Genomic DNA, 21,366 nt, shown 5'->3' on the forward strand with positions numbered 1-21,366 from the left:
TTAAAATCTCAAACATTTACTTTTATTTGTATTAACACCTGAATATGCTTTATATTTTGAGCTGTTTCATTATAACTCTGACTTTATGTTTAATATTGTAAAGCTGCAACCTGACTATCCACTGTATATTTTTCTGTAACCAAGTCCTGCTTTTAAACTCTCCACAAATTAGCCTTTCGGGCGTTTATTGGGGCTCATAAGGCTTTTTTCACTAAATTAAGTTATACATTTAAATTAAACAAAGGTGGACTTGAATTCTAAGAGCAGCATGTTGAACTGCATTTTATTTAGAGGTATCAAAATAGAAAGGGCTGAGTAAACTGTTTTGAAATCTTATAAAAGTTATAAACAATAAATCATTCTCTTTCCACTTCAAAATATGCATTACTTAAAGTTGGTCTGTTAAATAAAATCTTAATGAAATATCTCGAAGTTTACAGTTGTAAGCAGAAAAAAGTGTATTAAGAGTTTAGCAAGCCACTTACCTAGTATACATACCATGTAAGCTAGGAATGGCGACATCTATATTATTTTTCTCCCATTTTTTTCTTTTTTGCTGGAGATGTCAGCCTATCTAATCTAATTCCCCTGCTGAAACAACCTTGCGTAGATTTATATTTCAAAGTCTTGTGCTAAAATTTCATGTGAAATTATTTTTGCAACATAGGCTTCATCAGAAAAGTATGGCTTTCAGACTCAACAGAATATTGTCTTTGCTTTGTTTTTTTCTTTTTGACATGTGACAAAGCATCCTAACCCCACAGATCAAAATGCGTCTTCTCATCTGCTGCTTTAACTTGTGCAACAGACAAACAGTCATTTTAATAAAGCGCCTCTTGTGCTCAGCCACCGTATCATTCCTGGAGGCATGCTGAACACCAGGAAATGGGAGCCAAACAAGCCTATTTCTCTCTGTCAGGCATTAAGCTGAATAGGAAGCAGCATCATTTTCTGCTTCTGCAGGGCAGAGGCACTGAGACAGACGTATTGTAGCTCTGTCTGTTTACAGAGCTGGGAATGAGGATGCTGGGGGATCGACACAGAAGCCATTGTCAACCAGCCTTGTTACTGTCAAGGCAGCACCAAAAGCCAAACAGTGTGTTTAAACAGTCTGCGCTGCAGGTGTAACGCGGACTGAATGCCCCTTACCCATTTTTAAAGCTGTAATAAAAAAATAAATAAATAAAAATTCAGCGACATGTTTGAGATCATTACCACAACGTATTTCCACACATCCGCCCCCCTCCAACATCCTCATTTTTATTACTTAGGGGGAAAATGACAATAAGGACCTTCCATGTCTCAGAGTTAGAATCCATATTCATCTTAATTGGTGCCTGGCAGGTTGCGCGGGATGGAGATGGATTTGAAGTCATTTACTGGAAGTTCTTGACAGGCGCAGTGGAAGAGAACGCAGGGCCCCGTGCCGGCAGACATAGCTTCAAAATCATCTGTCAAAATTTAGCATATCTGAGGAGAAGGCTGCCTGTCATCTCCGATGTACATCTAACCATGCACATGGGCGCATTTGATCAAGAGCTGTGTTGTACCCTCGATGTAAAGCACATTCATCAAGTTGATATTTGGTTGACAAGACAAAATATAAATAAAAAAAAACACCCTATAAAGGAGACAGGGGGAGTTTAAAATGAGGTGAACATAGTGCTAAGTCAGTTTTTTAAATTATTTACTTGTGCATCGTGATATCAAACTAAACTGTTTTAAGCTTAGACTGCAGTGTTCACTTTTTATCCTTATTTAGCTCTGTTACATTTGATGCGGTTTGTTGGTTTCGGCTCAAAAAAAAAAACAACATTGCTGACAAGCTCACAGCTCAGCCAAAGAGATTATCAGTGGAAATCTTCACTCTAACTTCTTTATTTCCCCCCAAATCAATGTGGTGAACAGCAAGACGTGATTGATAATGATATTGAGATTGATCGCCTAAATCCCTTCCCACAGTTCAAAGTCCCCAAACAGAGAACATACACATGCAATTCGGTGCAGAGATAGAACTTGGCAGGAGCTGCCAATAGATAAGTGAAATAGGGCCAGACTGAAAAGGCCTATCAGTCCCCGAGGGGCTTAGCTGCCGGATTGTGAAGCTCTAAACTGGCCGCGGTGGAGGGAGATAGTCGACATTGGTTTTAAATTACCCCAGATTGCCTTGTGGTTTCAGTCTGCGGGGCTGCCAGCAGACAAGATGTTTGTTAAAACAAGTGCAGACACCAAGGCAGATTGGGGCGAAGGGCGGACCTGTGATTTCCTGGCCCGACAGAACAGGTTGGAAAGCTGGTAATTGCAGAATTGGCAGACAGGCTAAGGAGGTTTTGCAGCAATGATATCTGCCGCTGGGACCGGGGAAGTGGTGTTGCTACAAAGGTGAATTGGTATCTGCTTTAGGACAGGCAAATGCAAAACAAACATCTTATATAGACGTGGGCATGTTACTGCTATCAAGTTAAAACTCTAATTTTAAACACTGTTTCAAAACCACTAAAACTTTCCATGTTAACGTTCTATGATTTAAAGTTAGTCTGAAAAACAAGTGATAGTGCAGGATTGACAAACGTTTCCTCAGCTGTACCCAGCGTTGCCCCTCTCACACTTGTTGTTGAAGGCTATTACACTTTTCCAATTCAACAATTTTAAATATTTTTTTGTAGGATGGACTGGACTTGGGCAGCCTTGAAGTAAATGCTCCCTGATTGTATTTACATTTTACCAGAAACATTGGATGTTGAAATATATTCGTAGCCTTATCAATAATCAAAGAAAAATCTTGATTGAGATAAAATTTTTCTGGTTGCTGATCAATGTTTCAATTTGTATCTTGACTATATACAGTATCTTTGGCTTAAATTCCAACTCTTTTGATTTTGGAAGACCTCCTTACCATCACCATAATCTTTAGCTCCACAGTTTCTTTTGCAGATTGAAGTTGGGACTCCAGGATATCGCCACTCCAGAACATTAATATTACCACAAGTCAGAAAAAAATGTTGAAATAATAAAAAATACTTCTAACTTTATCAAAGAATAATGGAACATAAGAGAATTAATGAAAAACCGCATATAAGATTTAAAAGATGGCACAACCAAACCACTTTCAGAAGAAACACTGCAATATTTCAGCAGAATAGAATAGAACTGAATAGAAATATTCTTTATTGTCCCACAGTCTGGAAACTCGGGTTCATCGAGACATGTAGGTCCACAAAAAGATAACGGAACAGTAAAAATGTATAAAGGCAAACAAAATTAAGAATAACATCCTGTACATTAAAGACAAGATTATAACTGATACATAATGGGCAGTTATCATAAATAGCACAGTCCAAGAAATGTGCTACTGAGTAGAATCATTTTTAAAAACCGTACAGAATGTTTGTGTACTTGTGCAATAAAAGAAAACACGCTATTTACTTTACATGAAAACTGAGAGCCATGAAAACAGAGATGTGCAAATAACGGCAGAAATGCTATTCAGGACAAATAACATTCGGGGTGTGAACACATATTGAGTTTGGAGTAGTGATGGTTAAGGTGCGCAACAGCTGCTGGGAGGAAGGACCTCCTATTACGCTCCTTCATGCACCTTGGATGCAGCACTCCGTCACTGAAGGAGCTCTCTAGGTCAGCAACAGCTTCAGAAGGCAACTTGTTTTACTAAATTAAACAAGTGAAAAAAATATATATATACATATATATTTCATTTTTATCCAAGACTCTGAACTGGCTGGACTACCTGGTGGTTTTAATGCACTTTGAAATGCCTTTAAAGGCTGAAATGTGTTATGCAAATAAAATTTTATTAATTTGTTTGACTGACATCAAGTTTAAAATCACTTCACCTGTTACTTCTTGAAAGGCAATCCCTTTCAACAACTGTTGAGATGCACGACAGCAGAATATCGTGGAAGTGTGGAAGCACATGATGTGTTTGTTTTCCATCAGCTCTTCAGTGTTTCATTGTCACCCTCTCATTTTTATTCTTCTTGGCCTGCCGCCACGGTGCAAAACTTTCACACACTCTCTTGCACACAGCTTTTAATGTCCAAAGTTTACTTTTGTTACAGGTGCAATAACAAAAGGCCTTTTAAGTCTGACTTGAAAATCTTTAGGAGAAATTGGCTCCAGCATTGAGGGGTTGAGATATTGATTCTGGCCTCTGGCTTGGTCTAGGAAAAGATGGATAGATTTCTTTTGAAATGCACTCTGCGTGAGAATATAAAGACTATTGTGTGTTCTCACTCAGGAATAAATTGTTTCATGACATATCTAGGGCCACCTTTTAAGCTTCAAGCCGCTTGCTTCTCTTGAAAGGCGAATGTTGACAGGGTGGAGCACATTCATCTATGCTCCCAGACTACCCACACCTCATAGAAGCATTTATTGAAAGTTAAAGCTCCTTCAGAGAGCTGGCAGCCGCTCGTTGGAATATCTATTTCAGCAGCTGCTGAGGCTGATTATATGGGGGTTGAGCCACACACTGGCAGCGATATGCACCTCCTGCCGAGGGAAGAACTATTATGATGGTAGTGACTGATGTGTTCATCTGCATGAATTTGTACAATCAAAAGCACTTGTTTGTTTTGGTGACACGCCACATGTTATCTGTGACACATTTTGTTTTCTGATTTACGACACCGGGAACGGTGGAGTCGCGCTCATTTGAAGGAACTTGTGATAATCTCTGTTGGAACGAAATGCTTTCAGTGTTTACCTCCCTGCAGAACCGCTGCATGGTGGGTCAATAAAAGGTAGCAAGCATTATTGGAGCGTTTCCCAGTACTGACACCAAGAGCCTCGAGCGTCGATCAAAGCGGTGCAAATTGATTTATTGCTTGTTCACACCCTGTTACCCTCTCTTAATGATACCTTGCATTGACTGTTGTCAACACAAAAAGCAAGAATGGGTTCGTTCAACATGCTGGTAACAGAAATCGGATCCCTATATGGAAAAGGTAGAACACACAATTACCAAGAGAATACACTGCTTAATTTTCACTTTCTGCTCTCATTTAGGTATAAAATTGCAGGTTTCTTGTGTTTTCACCTCTGGCATCACATATACATTCCTGTTTGAAGTGCCTTTGTGCCCCTACATCTTTAACATTTTCCCACAATCTTCAAAGTAGTTTAGTGCTTTTTTTGTGATTGACCAACACAAAGAAGTGAAAAAGTTTGAAGTGGAATCAAAATATGTGGCTTTAAAAATTATTTACAAATGAAAATCTGGAGAGTGCAGCATTATTAAAACTATAGACCTGACTGTTCACATAAAGCAAGTTTAAGTTGTGAAGAAATATTTAAATATCTCACAGTGCAATGTTCAACATCTAAAACCCACCAATACAAGAAGCCTGGCACCCTCCAAGAAGTCCATGGTATCTCTGGAGGAGCAGGAGAGATCCACCGCTCGGGTGGGAAAATCTAGTGACAGGACTTATTAATTATTCACTACTTTGCAAATCTGGCTTTTGTAGAAGAGCGATAAGAGTTTTTAGTTATTGAAAGAAAATCATAAGATCCCTTGTGGTCATGTAGGGGAGAGAGAAAAAAATGTGGAGGAAAGCTGACCAACAGTGATACTCTGCAGAACCTGACTGCATGCTGAGGAGGAAGTTTAGCCATTTGACTCAGACGTGATGGACCAGGAACATGACTAAAAATTGCATTTTACTGGTCCAGATGGACACTGGCCTGGAACTAAATCCAACTGTGAATCTGTGGTAAGATTCAGTATGTTAACAGATGCTCTACATCTAGTCTGACTGAGAGAGAAATGAGATTTCAGACTGTAAAAAGCATGCAGCTACAATTACAGTAGTGCATCGATGTATGATTACCTATGTGCACTTTGTGATGATCTATTGCAAAATATCCTGTTAAAACTTAACATTTCTGGTCAGTAAGTGACAAAGTGTAAAAACGTAAATAAAAAAGGGACCTACAATTTTTGTTAAGTGCATATTTTCTCAAATTGAACATCTTCACAGTTAGAAGAAGATGGTTTTTAATGTATTGTTGCCAAATGAGCAAAGTAACAAGAGAATTGTTAATGGAGCAGAGCTGTTAATGATGTCTTTGAAGGCGAAGAAGCTTCAAACTGCGTTTTTATCTCTCTCCATTTTCCTGATTTATTATTGAACACTGACATTTAAAATAAAGAGTTAAACCTTTCAAGAATTAAGCAAGAATCTGCCTCTGTGCTCTGCATATTTTTTTTAAAGGACTTCTTTTCCCTCTTCAACAGCGTTCACAATTCTCTCCCCCTTCCCGCTGGCTCTGAATATGCCTCTTTTCTTACCAGTGTCAATGATTTCAATATCAAACACCAATAAAAGCCACCGCTATGGGTCTCTTCAAGCTTCGACATGCTGAGAGAAGCTGGCGGGTGGCACGGCCCAAAGAATCTTGAAACTGTTGAGTCAAAATATTTAATGGAATGGATCCTGTTCCTACAACTCTGCAGCCAAAGAATCGTGTTAGTGTTTTTCAAGTTACATTTTGGCAAGACAGACATTTACATTCATTTGGAAGGCCAGCTGACTGAGCAAGCTGTGAATGATCTTTTTCAGCCCCCATCTTCATAGGTCTGGAGTTTTCTTATAGATCGTCTAACGGTCTTGGTGAATTGTCTTCAGGTTCATTGCTGTCAGTTTGGCAATTTGCCCAATGTTAGACTCTATAAGCAGCTCATTGTCTGCAAGGTGGGTGGATTCATCAAACATCTTTTTCATTCTAATGTCATGCCACTCAGTTATACATTGGAAAATAATAGCTTTTTAATAACAATACATTTATAACAGAATTTCACAAGTGTTAGTACATTGTCTATCACTCTTTTTCTGTGCTGAAATATCGGTGTAGTGCATGGACTATAGCACATTTTTCCTCTTTTACAAGCAAACAAACTAAGGTGGCCAGAGCCCATTACGGTATAAATCACAAGAAGAGGAAAGAAATCCATAAAATACAACACTAGACATTTGATCATACAGAAAAGGGACATTGAAGTAAAAAATGATGAAGATGGCTGCTGATAAAGAGTCTCTAAATGGACATTGAAGGAAAAAATAAAAACTAAACTTTGTCGTACGCACCACATAGCATCTTCCACCAGATACCAGATAGTAGCTCATGTACAAGAGATGCACAAATAATGTGTGGTGCGCACGAGTTCATTTTTTATTTTTTAACACAATGTTCCTTTACGAACTCTTTTTCAATCTGCCGTTTACAGGAAGACTTAATATCAATAAGTCGGGAGAACAGCCCAACTTATTGATATGAACTTTAAAGAGTTTTAAAGTATAAAATCAATTCTACAATGGACTGAAAATCAATGTAAAGAGGATAAAGTAGGGGTGATGTCTTTACGACTGAAAGAGTTGGTTGAAAGACAAGCAGCCATGTTGTGGGACACAAACTTAGAGCCTTTACAATAATCTAAAAACACAAATAAAACCAGGAATGGGTGTCTACTGACGACATTGTCTCAAAATGACCAAATTCTTTTACAGTTGGAGACAGCTGGTACCCCAGATCATTTATTAGACCACAACCAAAATTCTTTTAAACAAATATGATTATTGTTCTTGTGGCAACACTGTAGCCTGGCTACAGCCCACTCATTTTCATTCTAACAAGGCGATGATTTTTCCGGACAAGCTCTCGACAATGACACATTTTTTTACCTGTGATACTTTGCAGTCGCGCCGCTTTATAACCACCCCCTCAAAAAGACAGTCAAAGCAACAAATACATCATCATGAGTTGCCCTGTGGTGCTGGGTATTAATTATCCTGTGTTCTCCACTCATTTGCACATGTACTGTAAATGTCACCAGAGAGATAAATGGGGAGACAAAAACTCCAGCTTGTTGTCTGTGTGCAGCAGAATGTCAGAAGGAGCTCGCAACAGATGATATATTGGTTTTGGCTTGTTGTGGATTATAGGTCAAAGGACATTTCCACAAGCAATAAAATTAGCATGTCGTCTCTGTTTATATCCTTACAAACAGCATGCCAGAGCACATTTTCATGTTCACCGTTTAGATTAATCTCTGGCAAGTTTCAGAGTAATAAAGGGTACATCTGTTAACAACAAAAACCTAGTGTAATCGGAAGCAATACCATATAATTTTGTCCAAAGTCGTCTGCCAAGTCGGAAAACTACCAACTCTGATCTAAAAGCCATCTTTATATTTCATGTTTTTACTCAGGATGAACTCCTTCCAGCCACCTACTGTTCTGACATTACATTTTTGTAGATTTATGAGTGGATTCAAAAGCACTTTGGGGCAAAAAAGAAAAAAAAAAAACGTCTCTCACGTTCTCTGTGTGGCCTTTAAGGTGCGAGGAATAAAGGGGGTATTTGTATTAATCGATCACACGCCAAGCCTGGTTGAAGCCTGGCCCTAATGGTTGCTTGCTGTCATTTTGCAAGCAGCTTATAAAAAGGATTAGAGTGGCTCTGTGGAGTGGGAGTGCGTGAACAGCAAAGTTCTGTGGCCGGCAAGGAAAATAAATCAATTTATGCTTGATGGCGGTACGGCTGGGGAACATAATGTCTAACGATGATGGAGTTTGGACACTTCATACTTGTCATTGTGAAATTGGACTGCCGTGCTGCTAATGATGGTAATGTATGTTGTGCCTCGCCTACTACAGTAATCCTTCACTCTGTCTCACTTAAATGCATCTCATTGTCTGGCATATTGCATTATGAATACCGGCAGGAAAAAAAAGAAAAAGAGAAGAATTTAATTTATATATTCATTCATTTGAGCTCCGAGGTAATGAGAAAAACTGGATAACCATATAAATTTCTTCTTTTTTTTTTTTTTTTTTTTGTTCACAGGCGATTGTAACTTTGAGAAGCCGCTGGCAGCGTGTGGATACAGCCAAGGCAGAGATGATGACCTTGACTGGGAGCAGGTCAATTCCAGGGAGAAGACTTCATCAGATCCATGGATGCCCTCAGGTGATGCTGGGCACATGATGAAAAGAAATCACGCTGAGTATAAGTAACTCAAAAAGCTGCACATTTAACACGGTCTGCTTTATGTTTGATGCAGTCAGAAGCTGCTAAGGACAAAAAAAAATTGGGTTTTGAGGTAGTGAAGAATCCCATTTTTGAACTCTGACTCATTCTTTTAACATGAACAAAGACATTTTTTTATTTAAAAAAAAGGAAACTCACTGGAAACATACAAAAATTCATATATTCTTGTTTAAATGTATTCAAATTCAACTTAACTTCAACGCAGTTCAGTTAAGCTAGTCTGAAAAGCGAACACACAAATTTCCTATGTCAAGCTTTATACTTAAGAAGGAAAAACAATAAAAAATAGTCAGAGTTTTAATTCGTTTTAGAGGAATTAGTTGAATAACTTTTTACATGTTTTAAATGTTGGATGAAGCTTCAATGCAGATTTGATGTCAGAACAGAGTCCAACTAGGAATAAGAGGTGTGTTTTCCATAACAAATGCAAAATATGGAAAACACAATCACGTAAAAGATCGAGTCTTAGTGATGGCGATTAAAATAAGGAATATGATGTAAAAATAAAAAACATAGTACAAGAGTTCAGGAGATATACTCCATGTACAACACTTAATCTCCCAAAGACACAACTAATTTGACAGCACATTTATATGACAAATTCTCCCGTTTTATTACATTTATCACACAATTGCTGCTTCAGTCTGCTGTTTTAGGTGTTCATAACAGACTTTCTCCTGATCAGCCCGTGACTCTGACTATAATTGGAATATACTGTGCAGCTACTTTCAATAGCTTTTAGTGTTGGAGACTAATGAATATTTATTACAGCTTTATTCAGATTTGTACGCGACACCGAGCCACTTCATCTTGCATAAAAAGACAATACTTCTAATTCACTTCCAACACTAGTCTAGTCTTTTTTCTATTTGTTTTCATTGTTGATGTATGTTCTGTTCCCAATACAGTGAGTCATTGAGACAGTCATATTAACTAACAACAATTGATATCAAAGCGCTCAGATCCATTTTAATTGAAGACGTCTATCTAGCAGTCATGCGCTGATATTCATTAGAATGCCTTCCCTGCTTTTTGCATCCGTCGCACGCGATTTGTCTCCTTAATGTTGCATTGATCGTTCTTCATTTGACTTGAAATGCAAAGATATCACCACCTCTGAACACTCCGCTCCCTAGGAATTAGACTAATGGAATGGCGTTTCTTCTTTTCGTGTTATAACAAAGGTAGCATTGCAAACTAATGGATATTGTTTTTCCTCTCCTATCTGACGCCTAATCTAACAAAGGCTGCATCCCAGACAGATTGCATTGGCCCCCCTGGTGACAAAGGGGGAATTAATTAGCAAGCCCTCACTAATTTTAAACAGCAGTGCCCAGACCTGTTTGTGCGTGCACATCAGGGTGATGTGTGTTAAACTGCCCCGGAGAAATTACTTTCCCCCAGTAGGGGAAGTGTCTTTCTTTTTCCATCGCAATTGATTAATGGCAGGACACATGGAAGCCAGGCAAAGGTGACTATGAAATCTGGGAAAGCCTCGACCTACAAATTAACACCATGCGTGCGGTCTAAATTGAACAGATCTAATTAAAATCCCATGTCTGGTTGGTTAAGAAGTGTCCCTGATTGTGCTTCCCAATTGGACTACACTTCAGAGTGACACGTTTTCCACGTGTGCATCTTGAATTGTGCGTAATTAGCAGGTTGCAGCTCTTTCTCCATTTCAAAGTGTGAGCACTCAACCTGCTGTGTGAAACTGTAATCTCTCCTCTTTGACCAGACTGAAAGGGATGTGAAATGTAGTGTACTTGACAGGTAAAATTGTTTTACTGATGCTAGAGCAGGGGTTGATGGGTAAAAATGCATTTAGGTGAAAGCCACGCTGGTGGAAAAGCTATCTCACCCCTGATTGCTGTCTTACTCTCGACTCACACTTATGAATCTTCACAAAATGACCTTATCATACTCACACAAAGAGATTGTTATCCTACCTGGTGTGGCAGGATGGAAATGGAATTGATGTGGCAATCCTCAGAACAAAGAACAGAAGACATTACTACCTCAAGTACCTTTAAAATTGGCCATAGACTGTATCTGTCTAAATAGGGGTATTCTCAATGTCACTGTGAATGGGTGATTTAAGTGATGATTTAGGTCTTTCCTGTTCTGCTCTCCAAGCAAATAAAATTCTATAAGTGCTGTAATTCCTAGCTCTCACATAAGCGCTGGTTCCCTCCTCATTCTTGAATCACTGTGGACTTTGTTCAAATGCAGAATTTGTTTTGTCTTTTTTACATCTTTGTAAAAATTAAGTTGTAAGTCTAGAGTCAAGAAGTAAAGTGTAGAATTTAGATTCATGTATCAAATTTTAACGCACATTATGTGGGTCTGAATGTGAGGAAATTAAGCCACTTTTGTCAAAAGTCAAGTCCTGTTACTTCTACAGAATAGTTGCATCTGTTGTATTTTTTTGTTGTTGTTTGGATTAGTTCATATGTATTCTGATGAAAAAGTCAAACTCAACTCATTTCCAATCAAAAACAAAAAAACTTCCTCTTGACACCAACGATCTTCTAATCAGGTCTTTGTGTTTGTTCTTCGATCTGGACTGAAGAAAACGTTTTGGTTGTATTTTCTGTATGCTGAGTCCAAAGACAACAGTTTTTGCTGATTCTGTCGATTGTTTTAAATCATATTTTGTGCTCTCTTCACGCAAAAGACATTTGCTACATACCTGAAGTCTGTATAAATTTCAGTGAATTCTATTTGTAATGCAATCAAAGGTGCAAATATGCAGATATACCGTAAATTTGGCTTTTTGTGGAATGAGCCACAATCTACAAACGTCTGAATTGGCCCAAATCTGTCAAATTGTGTAAAAAAAAAAAAGAAATGAAAATATAAAGTCCAGAATGGAACAAACAGCCTTCTGGTCACATGAGTAGGACACAAACAACGCCTGGAACTCCTGGTTGTTTATGACGATGTGCTCACTGTCTAATTGCTACGTCTGGACGCAGGGTTGCCTTGTTTATCCCGCTACGCGGAGCTGATTGCATGCTTTGGCTCCTGTTTAGGATGGTTCAGCCCAGTTCTGAGGCTCCGCGTGTCTGCCTGGGCGCTTCCCAGAGTGTTGCTCTGTCAGGCCAACTGGAGAAACCCCCAGCAAGACTGCCACTGTCTGTTCCGCCCTCAATAACTGCCAATAATCGCTAAGTTTTCTAAGGTGGAGACTAATCCAACCTTTAAAAAATGTCATTGGGATTTTTTTTTGTATTTCCGTCTTTTTTTCCCCCTCCTTTACAAGTTGTGCGCTGTGAGGTACACTAAGTGGTTTCTGCAAAATGCTTTTGCTAAAGTTTTGCAGATGTGATGAGAAAATAATCTTTTTTTTCAGAGAGCCACAGCTGGTGCAGAGGATGTTTCCTCTCTGATCTCAGCATGGTATGCTGCCAGCATAGGCTGCTGCTCCCTGCAACTCCCCTGAGACCCATTCTGGGGAATAATAGCAAGAGAAGGAGAAAGAAGGTCCTCTAACTGAGATTAATTAGTGTTTTTTGTATTCTGCAAGGCACAATAGCTGATGCGGTCCCAGCTAAATGACTTATTGTGTTATTCTTAATGTTTGCTATAAATATGTTGCCGGAGAGAAATTGAATGTTTTTGTCGCACAGTTTGTACAGGCTCTTTGTTTTGGTAGAGTGTCCTTGGTCGATAGTGACACCTTGACAATGATAAAAGATTGGCAGAATGAGGTTCTTCATTGGGTAATGCTGATCTTTTCAGTTTTTTTCTTAATTATACCCTCATGATATAAACCCAGTTCACTCTTAAGTACAATACAGTGAAGACCACATTTTATTGGTACCCCTGGTAAAGTTACGCAGGAAGCACTAAAGTAACATACCCACACACCCAAAAAATGCACAAATGTAATTTTTAATTTAAGAAATTAATTAAATTAGGATGAAAATGTGAAAAATCACTTCTTTCATACTGTTAGATATGATGCTGGATGTGTAATACTGTGGGTGCGATTCTTTCAAGTCTTGCTGGTACAGCATCACATACACTTTGGCATGTAATTTTTAAATAAAAAAATTAATTGAAAAAGTATCATTAGATTTCAAGGAGAATAGCAACACATTCAGCTAATGAGATGAAACCATGCAAAATGATAAATCACTTGACCAAGATGAGGAGCTATTGTAGCAATGTTCTTTGGAAAAATAGATGCACTAGATTTATTGTTTTAGATAATTGAGGCTACTCAAATCACAAAAATAACCTATAACTAGTTTAAGATACATGAAGTTTGACTATATTACTGTCTTCATCTTTGATTGTTTGTTTATTCTAATGCCAAGAAAAAACATTGAAAATGCTCCCTTTCTAAAATACAAAAGAACAGATTTGTATTTTAAGAACTTAATTGAATAATCAAACAGTTCACATTTCATCATCATTTTAGCTTTTGGAACTAAAAATGATGAAATACAATCCTCTCAGTTCATAAAAGATTTTAGAACATGACTTGGCCAGTTGCTCTATTCTCAGAGCCTGAGAATACAGAATTCAGCATCTTACCTGTCACTTTGTCACTGTTTATTTTTTATACCAAGTGCCCAAAGTTGCAACAGGACCATCAATTTAAAATTAAACAAGGCTTGTTTATCAACCTAACAGGGCAACTTAAAAATGATGTCCTTTCTTTCTTCAAAAATCACCAGGGGCCCCAGATGTTGGCACATAGACTAACCCATGTGACCAATGCAAGTAGATATTGGTTAATGGAAAAATACCTCATTGCGTTATCCGGGCTTCTAGTGCTGTTTATGGTGCTTAATGGGTTTTTCAAATGAACAACAAGAGGGTCAAACTATTAAAATATAAGAGGACATAATGTTGGACTGAAAGACAGCAGAAATTTAATCAGAATTTAAATCACCCCAGTTAAACATGGAGTGTTGTCACAATTTTATTTAAAAAAAAACACACACTCACATTGTTTTTAGCCATTCCCCGCTACATGTGGGAATGACTCCTAGTGTTTTGTGCACTGTTTTTAGGTTAAGGACAGAGCCCCATTAAATGATTAAGGGACACAACAGAACAGCAAATTATGAAATCTAATCAATTTGTGCAATCATTCCTGGTGAAAGAAAGACTGCCATTTCCTGCGCTCCGTGTTTGTGGGGGTAAAATGTGTCCTTTGGCCCGAGCAAACAGGTTACCCATTATGATAAACAGGATTAAGATTGGACTTGCGCTTCTAGAATGGAGGACATATTAGCATACTTTATCTTTTCTTTATCCTAAGTGTTCACGGTATGAACAATTATGTGACTCACCTGAAGATTCAGATTTTTTAATGACTTTGTACCACGTGAATGGGTTATTATCTGACCCATTTACTTCAGCGGCAGGCCAATAGAGCGCACTGCATATTAAGATGACATATTAAGCCATTTGGGATTGCAGTTGATTGGCATGCGACAACAAAGGATGCTGCCAGGGAACATAATAAGGGCTAGTTGTTCCACCTGACTAAAGTGACAGGGCTTAAACGTGTTCTGCATGATGGATGGTTCTGGGTGAAACTGTTTGACTCCGTGCTAAAGAGAACCTGCCAGGCTCTTCGTACGGAGACCCAAACTTATCCGCTTTTATTTTTATCGGGGCCCTTTTCATGTTGCAGAGGACACGGAGAATATTCCGGGAAAACTTGAAAGAAGGCCACGGCTGCTCACATTAACAGCCTAACCCTCACAGCAAGAGCATTTTTGATTGGTGGCAGACAGTGAGAATGGCCCCGTCTTCATTGACATTTCCAAAGCGGCAGCCGTGCTTTTCGGCGGCAGTGACCTCTGTGAATTTTATTAGCAAATGAGACATGGAGGGTTTGGGTTTAAAGAGCGCCCCTTCATTCTGATTCCTCCCTTCCCCCCCCCCACATAATGATTTTCACAGAGTTCAGGACCTGAATGGAGGAGAAGTAATGAGCGCTAGTCATTATTGCAAATTATATCCTCAGCTCAGACCATCACTCAACTCATAATTAATCCAGATACCTTCAAACTGTAGACTTTGATGATTGGGATTAGACAGGAGGTTATTTGTGAGACCAGAACTATTTCAGGCTTCATTATCTTTCAAGGAAAAACATATAAAATCATTAATAAAGACTTTCTTGTGACGTTCACATCAGCTGTTTGTAACAAGAAACTTCTGAGGACTTTGCATCCAATAAAGTTATTTATCTCGGAGTAAATCATTACAAATGCAGCTGTGCTTTTATCTTACAGTGTGCTGATCTCACATAAATTGCTAAAGTATTGAAACATACAGTTTTTAGATAGTTGGTTAGATGAGTTGTCTAATTTTTTCGTATCATAAAGATCATTTTTGGATATAATACATTTATAGGACAAATAAAGAAGTACACTTCTGTTGTACATTGTGAGTTACTTGTCAGCCCAAAGAAATCTATTTTTTATTTATTTATTTATGTATTTATTTCAGTAAAACAGATGTCAAAGTTTAAAAGTAGGAATAAACAAGTGGTCAAAAAGAGGCACAAAAAGCAAAACATACAAATAAAATGATGCAGCGCAACAAAATTCAATATGAATTAACACTATAGTTTCTTTTGACAATTTGTTTTTCTTTATAGTTATTTATTTCTTCCAAGCCACCACATGCTGTCAGCTACCGTTAAACAGGCCTGCACCAGATTAAGCTTAATTTAAGATTTAAACAAGTCTGAAGAGCTGTTCGTTAACCAGTTGTTAATAGAGTTTGATCCTAACATTGTGCTGTAGAATTACACAGTTTAAGTAATTTTTTTTAGGAATTACCCATCCTCATCAGCTTATTTTCTCGCCAGCAGGAACTTTTTCTCCCATATGGACAGACACAAGCTGCGGCCAACTCATAGCTGCTCTGCCAGTTAAATAAGCCGTCAGGGCGCAGGATTAACCTGATGGAAGGCTTTCTTCAGAGTCCACATTCTGTCTCTACGGCTCACGATATTGTTAAACCACCAAGTCTGTTATTTTGGTTTCCCTGCCATCCAGCAGAACCTGAACATTTGGAAGTTTCAATGCTATTTTAGCAGACCTTGCTTGTTAGATTACACTGCACATTCATCTTCCAAAATTGCATCCATGTTTTGAACCTTTCAGAGAATTTTATTTAATTTTTTTACAAATTCGATGAAGCAGCTCTACTTCAGGTCGATGTTAATTAAAAAAGAAAACTAATTCATGAGAAACTAATCGTAATGTTAGAGCTCCAGAAATATTGCTACATTTCTATTTAGCTTCTACATTTATTTCCTCTAATTGTAACATTTTCACAGAACAAATGTTGATAGTAACTGTTGAACAATGATGTTTTCTCTATTTTACTGTGTTCCTTGTTAATAATGTCTGAAGTCACACATTTCTATTTTAGCAGCGTGGCCTTTGTTTCCCAAAGAACAGCTACAGCGAATGTATGCAGCATCAGCAGCGGGGACGCTTCATCTTCCGCTCATTCATTTTTCACACCGGTTTCCATGCTCCCCACATTCAGCCATCATTGTAATGGAAGGTGAAGGTGGCCTACATTGGAATAATAATAAATCTGTTCCTCTGAATACCTTAGACAATAGCCGAGCCATGGCCTTTAAGGAACAGTGAAGACGGGCTCGGAGTGTGCCGAGAGCTCTCTATTTTTAATTGGTCTCAAACTCTATCATTGTTAAAGGCGGAAGAGATAGAGAAAGAGGGACGGAGTGGGGGTGGGAGGGGAGAAAACACCCCTGTGCATCACTAGCACATTAGCACTCCACTAACAGTGTCATTATAATTTGCTCTTAGTCTTACTGGTTAATTAGCTTGTCATGGTGCAGCAGGTCCTGCCGAGTATGTGGTCATTAGGCTTGGAGAGAATAGAAGCTGAATGACAATCTATGTAACTCTATGATCTTCTGTGGTGTTACACAATGGTAGAGAAAGTATGATGCGGGACTTGACTGACACCTGAAGTACTGTTTTCTTTTACTGAAGACAAAAGTATGATAATAGATAGATTTGCCCTTTTTTAGTTTAGTTTTACTTGAACAAATTCCACATTTTTTAATACAAATTGCTGGCGGGGTGTACAACCACACTATCACATTGACTGTGGCAAGGAAGATTTTTGGTATAATGTCTTACATGCGATTACAAATTAATGGATTATCCATTAGCAATTATTAAACAAATGTTGGCCACTTTCAAATTATAAATATTTTATATCCACTGTTTTATTGGCAAGAGAAAACACTCTGCTCCTGCTGGATGATCTTACTCAACACCCTGGAGTAAGCTGTCCTCTAACTTGGGACACACACATTCCTGGTCTGCAACATGCCAAGAACTGTCCTAGTTCTCATTCAAGAGATGTGTCAACTCCGACAAGCCCACAAAATCTGGGACACAGTAATTCGAGGTAAATCTCATCCACTCCTGGTGACCCAGTCAGATTTTATAGTGTTCATGGACAGAATCTACTGGTGCAGCTTGGAGCTGACCATGCAGCAACTGGAATGAGAACCGGTTTCTTAAAGTTCTGAATCAGGAAAAGGTAGATTGTTCCACTCGGCTTTGGGATTAGTCTCTGATTAAGGCAAACAGAGTTCAGTCTTCAGGTGTCTTGCTCAAGAGTGTTGGTAGGATGGAGTGAGAGAGAGACCAAATGGGGCATTGTTTGTCATAATGCAGATGTTCCTCTGAACTGTGGCGAAGGAACAGCTGAACCAAAAACCAAACCTTTGGATTTACCGATTGTTTCTCATTCCAACCCTCACCTATGGTCACAGGTATGGATTGTGACCAAAAGAACAAAATCCCAGTCACAGGTGGCTAAAATGAGTCACCCTCTTCTGCAGGATGACTGGACACATGTTCAGAGATGGGGTGAGACACTTCATCGTCTGCAGGGAGCTTGATGCAAAGCTCCACATTAAAATGATTCAGTTAAGGTTATTTGGGCGTCTGATTAGGATGCCTTTGAGGTCCCTCCCTTTAAAAGTTTTTCAAAACATGTCCCACTAGAAAGAAACTTTAGAAAGACCCAAAACACGTCGGAGAAACTGGATTTTCCATTTGGCCAAGGAATGCTGAGCAAGCTACCCGATCTATGGCAAGCAGAAGACAATGGAGGGATGGATGAATAGATTTCTAGACTATAGTGGAAAAAAATACAAATGTGGCTTAAGGGATCTGCAGTTTGCATCTTAATTATGAACAAAAATGACATATCTCCCAAACATATGACTGTTGAATTACTTCTAAATAGCCTGTTTTAATCTTTGAGGAAAGCAATAGAGCCATAATTTTTGTATATGCATCATGAGCTGCAACTGAAGAATTTATCTAGGGATTTCTAGTGCTGGTTTGCGTCATACCAGGGGTTGCTCGTGCCTCAAAGGGAAAAACAAGAAGGATCTGGCTGCTTTTGCAGAAGACTGGATGTCAGTGAAGACACATGGAGTCTTCATAGAGCACTACCTGATTAAAGTTTAATCAAATGTGTTTCAGAGTTGACACGTTTGCTCCCTTTCTTCATGTTTTCTCTACTTCATGCTTTCCTCAGAAATAATTAACCTCAACATATGAATGCGTAAAACTGAAATTAAATAATAGATTACAAACGCTGTGGGAGAGTCCATAGTAATTAATCATAACAAAGTGATCATACTGCGAAGAACTCTTTGCACAACATAGAGATACCAGACTCCTAAGTAGCTCATAAGATGATATTCTTTGAAACTCTGTCTTGGTTAAATAACATTCCTGCACAAACTATTGAAAGAGGTTATTTTCAACGTCTTCTAATCTTAAAATAGTTGGTTTGTTTTTCTATCAGAGGCTACTCAGTGGCACAGTTGGTAGCACTGTTTGCTCTTTCAGCAATAAGATCCTGAATTTGAATCCCAGCCTGGGATCTTTCTGCATGGAGTTTATATCTTCTCCCTGTGCATGCGTGGGTTATTTCTGGGTGAGCTTCTTCCTGCAATCCAAAAACATTACTGTTAGGTTACTGTATCTCTCAAGAATGAGTGTCTCACTGTTGCCCTGGGACGGACTGGTGATCTGTCCAGGGTGTACCCAACGTTTCGTCCAAGCTAGTGCATTCACCTTTCTTGAAATGTGTCCCAGAATTAGGACCTTAAAATCATCCTAATTAAAAACTAAAAAACATCTGTTTTTGTATAGTAACAAGAGAAGCTTCAGACAGATGAATATGACACAGAGGCTACCCGTACCAAACTCCAAAGTTCTTGAGCTTTGGAGTTTTTTGGAGCATGACAGTGATGGACATGTCCGTCCATCACTTTCCAGTTTGGAGTAACCACAAAATTAGATATATCAGACCACAACAGATCGCAAATAGAACAATAAGGGATCGTATTCTTGTTCCATATCTTATACGTATTAGGAAGTCACCAGGGAAAATCATTAATATACTCTCACATGCTTAAGATTTCATGTCTCCTCCTGGCAGGCCCAACAGGGCAAAGAACTTCAGAACCACACATTAGTATCTTCTTCACTCATCCTATCACACCTCCTAAATACCTGACCTTCATTGAGCTTGTGGATCTCAAACATTCTCGCAATGAATTCTTTCTCTTATTTTACATGTTTAAATAACGAGGCATCTTGGTGCCTTTCTACCAATGACTACAATGATAGTTGAAAACAATATCATTGTTATTCCATTGGAAATCATTGTGAAATTTCTTGAAGCCCATAATTTTTAGATGTTGATTTTATGTAAGTAACTTAAAGTCCAAGTTTATATCATTCAGCTTCTAAATGTGTAGCACACATGGATCTGTTCATCTATCGTCTATATCCACTTATCCTTCCAGGGTTTTCGGGGGTCTGGTGCTTATCTCCAGTAGTCATTGGGTGAGAGACAACACAAAGAGGGCAACACAGAAAGACACTGGACAAACAACACACACCAACACTTCATGAGATCTTAGAATAACCAATTAACCTAACAGTCATGTTTTCAGGCTTTGGAGAAAGCCAAATTACCTGGACAAGACCTATGGACAAAACATTCAAGCTGCAGCCTGGTTTGATTTCTGGTTGCTGGCCAGGAATCAAACCAACAACTTTTTTGCTGCAAGGCAACTGTTTAGCCCTTTTTTCTCACATCCTGTGCCAAATATTTGACATGTCATTGATCCATAAAATGCATGTTCTCATTACTGCCCTTCATAACATATCCACGTCCCTCATCAATTACCCCAAAACCTTAAAGGATCATTTAAAATAACAACTGCCTCTACCTTCCAAACAAAGGCGATTAGGCTAACTGTGACATCCCAACCGCTCCTCTGATGCCTCTTCTCTTGTTTCATCGTGTAAACATGACAGAATCCCCCTACTCATTATCCGAAGCTCCAGACAGATGAAATTGGTGAGCGTTACAAGAGAAGCACAAGACAAGTGGGCAAGCTCGAGTCATTGATGGAACAAATAGGATTCTGTGAGATGCTGCCTGGTTGATACGCTCAGGCGACCAAGCCTGCTGCTTAACTTGACGTTATTCACCCGTTTTAATACAGGAATCTCAGTGAAATGCCACATGTTTACTGTAACAAGAGAGATTTGGCTCTTCCTTGAATGCAGCAGCGTAAGCTTCCTGTTTACAGGTTGTTTGTATTACCTCTCTTTGCCCTTCAATTTGTAGCATTCTGCCAAAATGTATCTCAGCACCTAATGAGTCTCCTATGGCTGTGTTTCAAACACTGCTATGATTATTGCCATCTTAATATGAAGCCAAGCTAAATAAGATGATGACAAATAGAATGTGTTCGGCATTTCCTTGAAAGTTGGCCAATGTAATAATTCTCACTTGTGTTTTATTGGGGAGAGGGTAAAGAATTAGATTAACCTTTAATATTGGACCTAAGTGATAAAATCTAAATGGGGCTTTTCTTGGCAAATAGATTTTAGCTTATTGATTTTTCATCATTTCCCCTCTGCTCCGTCATTGAAGGAAAATGCACTTTTCAAAATCCACTATTTTCTAGGATTAGCCTCTGAGCTGTAGTGTATGTCTTTGTATTTTGATGAATGGCAATGACGATCAGGCTAGGTAATAGCATTTTCTCATCAAAGGTCACAAGCTGGATTTGTGAATGCCGAGGAAATCTCCTCAAGCAGCCATTTGTTACTCTCAGCATTCTGTATGGGATTTTTTTTCCCTTTTATTTGGTTAATTTCAGAGCTGCATTATGGTGAGAAGACATGTTTTCATAATATGATATCATTGTTGAATATTGCAATA

General features: G+C 38.6%; 1 protein-coding gene across 11 annotated transcripts in view; it reads left to right on the forward strand.

Annotated features, from left to right (window-relative positions):
• LOC116721851 (receptor-type tyrosine-protein phosphatase mu) overlaps positions 1-21,366 on the forward strand; it is a 200,052-nt gene that overhangs the window by 37,275 nt on the left and 141,411 nt on the right. For all 11 annotated transcript variants that reach the window (XM_032565856.1, XM_032565855.1, XM_032565857.1 and 8 more), the window contains exon 2: positions 8,869-8,991. In XM_032565856.1, the coding sequence (XP_032421747.1) occupies positions 8,869-8,991 (123 nt within the window). The remainder of the gene's footprint in view (positions 1-8,868; positions 8,992-21,366) is intronic.

Source organism: Xiphophorus hellerii, chromosome 6 (assembly GCF_003331165.1).
Source record: "Xiphophorus hellerii strain 12219 chromosome 6, Xiphophorus_hellerii-4.1, whole genome shotgun sequence".
Classification (NCBI taxonomy): domain Eukaryota; kingdom Metazoa; phylum Chordata; class Actinopteri; order Cyprinodontiformes; family Poeciliidae; genus Xiphophorus; species Xiphophorus hellerii.